The sequence below is a fragment of the Salvelinus alpinus genome, chromosome 39, assembly GCF_045679555.1.
Source record: "Salvelinus alpinus chromosome 39, SLU_Salpinus.1, whole genome shotgun sequence".
NCBI lineage: Eukaryota > Metazoa > Chordata > Actinopteri > Salmoniformes > Salmonidae > Salvelinus > Salvelinus alpinus.
In genome coordinates this window covers 7,550,047-7,558,657 of record NC_092124.1, presented here as the reverse complement: position 1 = coordinate 7,558,657, position 8,611 = coordinate 7,550,047, and the positions used below count along the sequence as shown (strand labels likewise).

General features: G+C 44.3%; 1 protein-coding gene across 1 annotated transcript; it reads right to left on the bottom strand.

Annotated features, from left to right (window-relative positions):
- Positions 1-1,294: 1,294 nt before the first annotated feature.
- LOC139566727 (uncharacterized) lies at positions 1,295-5,794 on the bottom strand. The gene is made up of 3 exons (XM_071388002.1): positions 5,298-5,794; positions 4,597-4,721; positions 1,295-4,396 (listed from the first exon to the last, which is right to left on the bottom strand). Exons 1-3 carry the CDS (start codon positions 5,584-5,586, stop codon positions 3,227-3,229), a joined length of 1,584 nt encoding a protein of 527 aa, XP_071244103.1. The 5' UTR covers positions 5,587-5,794; the 3' UTR covers positions 1,295-3,226.
- Between the last annotated feature and the right edge of the window lie 2,817 nt (positions 5,795-8,611).

The window sequence follows — 8,611 nt, the reverse complement described above, 5'->3', positions numbered from 1 at the left end:
CACTTACCTTGATGAAAGCCCCCAACCGAAAGAAATGGAAAGTGTCTTTCTTCTGGAACCAAGTTACATGTTCCTCAGTACAGAAACACACACACACAACAAAAACGAGACATATGCGCGGTGCTGGGCCCAGTCAGGTCTTTAACACATTTATCCACTCCCCCACTGAAAGATCAGTCACAAAATGTTGGCAACATTGTAACAGGTTGTAATCAAGCCCTGGTCTCCAGCATGGGAACACTAGAGTAATACCTGGTGCGGTAATTTCAGGTTGGACTACTCCCAAATCTTCTTGGTTCTGACACACACACACATTTTGCAGGTCCATCAACCCATTTTAAATACTTCTCACACCATACAATAACCTGTGGATCATGAGAACCTTCATAAATCAGCAGACTGTAGATAACCTATTTATTGACACTATGTAGTGTCCTGTAATACTTAGTTTGAAGTGAGATAGTCATTCATAACACATCCATAAAGATGCTATAATGCATGACGCTGTATTTAATTTAAAGTCAGACCCCTTTGGTCAGTTATAAGACATACATAAAGCCATAATGATGTGAACACAAATGTATTAACACATAGGGAATTATAACTAACAGCTAAAACAAATACACATTAAAGACATGTTTCAAAAGGTATAATAACGCGATTACATTGAACATTACACAGGGCTGTGAATAGTGTAGCTTGTCAGTGAGCTGGCGGACAAATGGTTCTTGCCTCTCTTCCTGCTCGAGGTACTGCTTGTTGGTTTCAACCTTTAATGTAACAACAAAGAAAGTTAGCAGATCCGTTAGGAAATGCCTTTGTCACACAGCCTGGATAAGGGCATTTCTGTGCTCTGCCAGAAACTCTAAATGGGAAGATGGGGAAACTCCATTCAATTTGTATTATTATATTCCTCTTTCATTTACAAATCTCATGAGGTCGCTGTATATAGGGGGATTTGTATTTAGCTGAGCCTGCTAGCTAGTTACATTTCGAATAGGTAGCATTTGCTGTGAAGTCACCAAAATTATTTGAAATAACGATTTAGGAAGGAGCTACAGTATTTCATCTAAATCAACACTTTACTACAAACTCCACCTTAAAAAAAAGTTAAATTACGTTTTTCGCTGTCCAGTGGCAGCACAAGTTGGCATTTGATTTGTGAACTCATCACATGTCATGTCAGCAACACTAAAAAAGTACTTCCGTGTCGAGGAAGTTGAGATTTTCAGAATAAAAGTCCCCCACGTAATAGTAGAAGTGTCAACCACTCATATGAAAAATAATTGTCTAAAAAGTTTAACAATGATTTATTTGTTCATATTTAAGTGACATTTCCATTAAGGTCAAATAAATGCCCCCAATGCGAATCACTGTATATGGAATACACATTGGCTTAGAGCATTAACTATTCTGGGTGCCACAGTCAAATAATTGTTGAGAATCCTCAGTAAGGTCTGTAGAATGAACAGTGCATTCGGAAAGTATTCAGACCCCTTGACTTTAAACATTTTGTTACGTTACAGCCTTATTCTAAAATTGATTAAATTGTCTTCACACAATACCCCATAACGACAAAGCAAAAACAGCTTTTTAGAAATGTTTGCACATTTATAAAAAATAAAACTGAAATATCACATTTATAAGTATTCAGACCCTTTACTCAGTAGTACCTTTGGCAACGATTACAACTTCGAGTCTAATTGGGTATGGCGCTACAAGCTTGGCACACCTGTATTTGGGGAGTTTCTCCCATTTCTTGTCTGCAGAACCTTTCAAGCTCTGTCTGTCAAGTTGGATGGGGAGCGTCACTGCACATCTATTTTCAGGTCTCTCCAGAGATGTTAGATCGGGTTGAAGTCCGGGCTCTGGCTGGGTCACTCAAGGACTTGTCGCAAAGCAATTCCTTCATTGTTTTGGCTGTGTGCTTAGGGTCCTTGTCCTGTTGGAAGGTGAACCTTCGCCCCAGTCTGAGGTCCTGGGCGCTCTGGAGCAGGTTTTCATTAAGGATCTCTCTCTCTACTTTTCTCCATCTTTCCCTCAATCCTGACTAGTCTCCCAGTCCCTGCCGCTGAAAAACATCCCAACAGCATGATGCTGCCACCACCATGCTTCACTGTAAGGATGGTGCCAGGTTTCCTCCAGACATGATGCTTGGCATTCAGGCCAAAGATTTCAATCTTGGTTTCATCAGACCAGAGAATCATGTTTCTCATGGTCAGAGTCCAGGTGCCTTTTGGCAAACTCCAAGCGGGCTGTCATGTGCGTTTTACTGAGGAGTTGCTTCCGTCTGGCAAACTCTACCATAAAGGCCTGATTGGTGGAGTGCTGCAGAGATGGTTGTCCTTCTGGAAGGTTCTTCAATCTCCACAGAGGAACTCTGGAGCTCTGTCAGAGTGACCATGGGGTCATGGTCACCTCCCTGACCAAGGCCCTTCTCCCCCGACTGCTCAGTTTGGCCGGATGGCCAGCTCTAGGAAGAGTCTTGGTGGTTCCATACTTCTTCCATTTAAGAATGATGAGGCCACTGGTACCCTTCCCCAGATCTGTGCCTCGACACAATCCTGTCTCAGAGCTCTACGGACAATTACTTCGAACTCATGGCTTGGTTTTTGCTCTGACATGCACTGTCAACTGTGGGAACTAATATAGACAGGTGTGCCTTTCCAAATCATGTCCAATCAATTGAATTTGCCACAGGTGGACTCCAATCAAGTTCAAAAAACATCTCACAGATGATCAATGGAAACAGGATAAACCTGAGCTCAATTTTGAGTTTCATAGCAAAGGGGCTGAACACTTATGTAAATAAGGTATCTGTTTTTTAATTGTAATACATTTGGAAAAATTTAAAAACCTGTTTACGCTTTGTCATTATGGGTTATTGGGTGTAGATTGATGAGGAAAAACATTTGATCCATTTTAGAATAAGGCTGTAATGTAACAATGTGGAAAAAGTCAAGGGGTCTGAAAAATTTCCGAATGCACAGTAGTAACCAAAAGAGAATACCAAGTAACCAAAAGAGAATGCCAAGAGTGTGCAAAGCTGTCATCAAGGCAAAAGGTGGCTACTTTAAAGAATCTCAAATATAAAATATATTTTGATTTGTTTAACACTTTTTGGGTTACTACATGATTCCGCGTGTGTATATACATGCCTTATTACACAATGTCTGGATGCAATATAATATTCAGAAATATTAAACACAGAAATCTATATATGCCTTCAGGAGAATGCCCTCTCTCCTGTGTGGACCTTCAGGTGCATCTTCAGCTGGTGCTGGCGGGAGAACCTCTTCTCACACATCTGGCAGCTGAAGGGTTTCTCCCCTGAGTGGACTCTCTGGTGCCTCTTCAGGTCACCAGCCTGAGCGAAGCGCATTTGACACTGAGTACAGCTGAAGGGTTTTACCCCTGTGTGGACCCTCTGGTGCCTCTTCAGGTGGCCAGCCTGGGCAAAGCGCATGTGACACTGGGTACAGCTGAAGGGTTTCACCCCTGTGTGGACCCTCTGGTGGATCTCTACCTTCTGGGAGCAGCTGAAGCCTTTGTTACAGAACATGCAGAGGAACCGTTTCTCTTTACTACTGCCTGATGTGGCTCCTCCTCCCTGAGCCTGGGCTCTAGCCCTGTCGTTTGAGTTCAATACCTGATCGAAAAGGACACAGCCTTGTAAATCGGAAGGCGCCATCGACGTGGACACTGGGTCGCGATCCCTAAACGCGTGTAAAGGGGAGTGGGTCACAACATTTAGATTTGTCTCTAAACTGTAATCTAAGAAATCTCTGCCCTGTGAGAGTCCTGCACAAGCTGCATTCCATGTGGGAGGAACGTCGCCCTCCACTTTCACAGTCACTTCATCTGCGACCAGACCTTCCCCTTTCTTATCTAGGCACCCTTCAGAGTATACACTACTACTGTACCGGTTCCAGTCCCCTCTAGACGGATCAGCATGTGTCTCTAAATCTAAGGATATGTTGCCAGGTTCCATCTCTATAGCGTAAGAACAAGATCGATCATTACCAGTTTGTAACGCGTCACCTGAGTCCCGAGGAGAATGAACCAGGCTTCGGTTACCGTAAAGTAAATACTCTGAGCCGGGAGCAGGAGGACAGCCCAGTCTCCCCAGTCTCTCTGTGTCTGACTTGTCGTCAGATCCTGTGTGTAAAAGCCTTTGTGTCACAATTAAAGTCTCTGACTCTGACCTAAGGATGGCGTTCAGTGTTCCACTGACCTCCGTGATGCTGTGTCGGGAGCTGGGCTGCGCTGGGGTGGTGTCGGGGTCCCCCATGGCTACAGCTGCACCAGACTGATTGTCTCTGCTGTGCTGTGGGTCCTCCTCTCCTTCAGTCCTCTCCTGCTTGACCCCAGGACCTGCAGCCTTGGAATCTGCAGACTGACACGTTAAAAGAGGAGTTTATTACCCGTACATGAGTTGAATAGGATAACAATGTCATAGGGAAGTCTCACAAGCTCAACCGTGGCAGAATAATAAGTATGTACATGTAAGCAAGTGAATAGCAGACGGAAGCCTTTCTGAAATAAACAGGACACATTCGATGTACTGTAATTCTGATGTAATACGATTACACTAACCTCTATCACGATAACATGCTGGGTTGAGGTTCCACTCCCCTCATCAACAGTGATTGGTTGGTCATCTCTCCATGTATTGTCTCCCACTGGCTTCACAAAGCTCCTGTGGCCTCCAGTGAGATGTCCTTCACATGAGAAAGTGATTGGGGGGAAATGTAACCTTTATTTAACTAGGGAAGTCAGTTAAGAACAAATTCTTCTTTACACGGCCAAACCCGGACGATGCTGGGCCAATTGTGCGCCACCCTATGGGACTCCGGCCAGATGGGATACAGCCTGGATTCGAACCAGGGACTGTAGTGACGCCTCTTGCACTGAGATGCAGTGCCTTAGACCGCTGCGCCACTCAGGAGCCAAGAGGTGGTTAGGTTAGGTACTTTCAATGCTCAACTCTATATTGTACACACTATTGACAGTTTTAACACTGTCTAGAATTGGCAAGGATGTAAGGTAACACTTAGCATAACTTATTGATATACTATTTATTAATAGATTATGTTCCATGCATCATTGTTTTCACTGAGTAAATAATAGGAAATGCAGTAAATCAATATGTTTAGAATATGATAGTGTCTTTGTGCAAGATGGCTAAGTAATTAGGGAAATTATTGCATCCTACCCAAAAACAGACCCATTTCTGGATAACGCCTAAAATGTCACATGCGCAGAGGGGAGTAGTCTCGGCCCAATGCTAAATGTACCTCTTGCCATTTCTTTGTATCGGTCGGGAATCTTGACACTTCTGGGACGACTGGTGACGACGCGCTGTTGCATTGTCCTCTCTGCGCGCTCCCGTGCCACCTTCAGTTCGAGTAGCTGTAGTTTCCTCCGTAATGCCCTGTTTTCTTTCTGGCTTTGAGTTATTTCCAAACGAAACACTGCATAGTCGTCGTCTACAAGTTTACATACATCTGCCACGGCTGCACTCGCTAGCACCTCCATGATGGAGGCTATTTGAGTGTGAAAAACCATAACGTTACAGTTAGCCATTGTTAGCAGCTAGCTATCGTTACCTAGATAATATCAAGTCCTGTCTCCAACGCAAATTAAGTATGTGATTCTGTGCAGTTAAAGTAGTCATATTTTGATTTCCAGTGTGTTAATAAACGTCTAAATATCGACTATAAAAGCACTAACGTGGAAACTCACTGTTCACGTCCGTTTACTTCTTATTCTTTGGTGTCATGGCGTTCACACATTTTGTTTGTGCATGCCGCCACCTACTGTGCGGTAGTGTGTGGTCGATCACGTAACATTTTGTGAAACAAAAATAAAAAAGGAAACATTGCACCACCAATGTTTTTTACACCTATATACCAACTCCCCATTCCACTAATTTGACCCTAACTGATCCTACACCAGGCCAACGGTGTTGTAACTCTTCTGCAGTAAAACCTCATACACCCAAGTATTTCAATGCAGCTGCCAACACATACATTTTCAGTTTTTTTACATTCCAATTCTGCGGTGCAGTTGATAACCATGGCAATGAATGCTAAGAAGAAGCCAACCTTGAGTGAAGCACACATTTGTATCACTATGTATTGGCCTAGGCCTACTACTCACCCTTAACTCATCATCCAGGTTCACTCCAGACCTGACTGCCCTTGACCAGCACAAAAACATCCTGTGGGCGTACGGCATTAGCATCCAATAGCCCCCGCGATATGCAACTTTTCAGGGAAGTTAGGAACCAATATACACAGGCAGTTAGGAAAGCAAAGGCTAGCTTTTTCAAACAGAAATTTGCATCCTGTAGCACAAACTCCAAAAAGTTCTGGGACACTAAAGAGCACCTCCTCCCAGTTTCCCACTGCACTGAGCCTAGGAAACACTGTCACAACCGATAAATCCACAATAATTGAGAATTTCAATAAGTGTTATTCTACGGGTGGCCATGCTTTCCACCTGGCCATCCCTACCCTGGTCAACAGCCCTGCACCACCCACAGCAGCTTGCCCAAGCCTCCCCATTTCTCCTTCACCCAAATCCAGATAGTTGATGTTCTGAAAGAGCTGCAAAATTTGGACCCCTACAAATCAGCAGGGCTAGGCAATCTGGACCCTCTCTTTCTAAAATTATCCACCGCAATTGTTGCAACCCCTATTACTAGCCTGTTCAACCTCTCTTTCGTATCGTCTGAGATCCCCAAAGATTGGAAAGCTGCCGCGTTCATCCCCCTCTTCAAAGGGGGAGACACTCTAGACCCAAACTGCTACAGACCTATATCTATTCTACCCTGCCTTTCTAAGGTCTTCGAAAGCCAAGTTAACAAACAGATCACCGACCATTTCGAATCCCACCGTACCTTCTCCGCTATGCAATCTGGTTTCTGAGCTGGTCATGGGTGCACCTCAGCCACGCTCAAGGTCCTAAACGATATCATAACCGCCATCGATAAGAGACAATACTGTATAGCTGTATTCATCGACCTGGCCAAGGCTTTCGACTCTTAATCGCCACATTCTTATCGGCAGACTCAACAGCCTTGGTTTCTCAAATGACTGCCTCGCCTGGTTCAGCAACTACTTATCAGATAGAGTTCAGTGTGTCAAATCGGAGGGCCTGTTGTCCAGACCTCTGGCAGTCTCTATGGGGGTGCCACAGGGTTCAATTCTCGGGCCGACTCTTTTCTCTGTATACATCAATGATGTCGCTCTTGCTGCTGGTGATTCTCTGATCCACCTCTACGCAGACGACACCATTCTGTATACTTCTGGCCCTTCTTTGGACAGTGTGTTAACTAACCTCCAGACGAGCTTCAATGCTATACAACTCTCCTTCCGTGGCCTCCAACTGCTCTTAAATGCAAGTAAAACTAAATGCATGCTCTTCAACTAATCGCTGCCCTGCACCTGCACGCCCATCCAGCATCACTACTCTGGACGGTTCTGACTTAGAATATGTGGAAAACTACAAATATCTAGGTGTCTGGTTAGACTGTAAACTCTCCTTCCAGACTCACATTAAGCATCTCCAATCCAAAATTAAATCTAGAATCGGCTTCCTATTTCGCAACAAAGCATCCTTCACTCATGCTGCCAAACTTACCCTCGTAAAACTGACTATCCTGCCGATCCTTGACTTCAGCGATGTAATTTACAAAAAAGCCTCCAACACTCTACTCAGCTAATTGGATGCGGTCTATCACAGTGCCATCCGCTTTGTCACCAAAGCCCCATATACTACCCACCACTGCGACCTGTATGCTCTCGTTGACTAGCCCTCGCTTCATATTCGTCGCCAAACCCACTGGCTCCAGGTTATCTATAAGTCTTTGCTAGGTAAAGCCCCGCCTTATCTCAGCTCACTGGTCACTATAGCAGCACCCATCTGTAGCACGCATATCTCACTGGTCACCCTCAAAGCCAATTCCTCCTTTGGCCGCCTTTCCTTCCAGTTCTCTGCTGCCAATGACTGGAACGAATTGCAAAAATCACTGAAGCTGGAGACCCATATCTCCCTCACTAACTTTAAGCACCAGCTGTCAGAGCAGCTCACAGATCACTGCACCTGTACATAGCCCATCTGTAAATAGTCCATCCAACTACCTCATCCCCATACTGTTATTAATTTTGTTGCTCCTTTGCACCCCAGTATCTCTACTTGCACATTCATCTTCTGCACATCTATCACTCCAGTGTTTAATTGTAATTATTTCACCACTATGGCCTATTTATTGCCTTACCTCCCTTATCTTACCTCATTTGCACACACTGTATATAGACTTTTTCTCTATTGTGTTATTAACTATGTTTGTTCATTCCATGTGTAACTCTGTTGTTTGTGTTGCACTGCTTTAGTTTATCTTGGCCAGGTATCTTGGCAGTTGTAAATGAGAACTTGTCTCAACTAGCCTACCTGGTGAAATAAAAAATAATCTACTCTCTTCACTGCCTCAACATATGACACCTTCTGTCTTTCTCGCACCAGGCACTTCTGATTCCCAGCAACATGGGCACCCCCATAATTAAGTTTTTCCCCCACCAATAGTACATATTCGTTTGGCCCATGC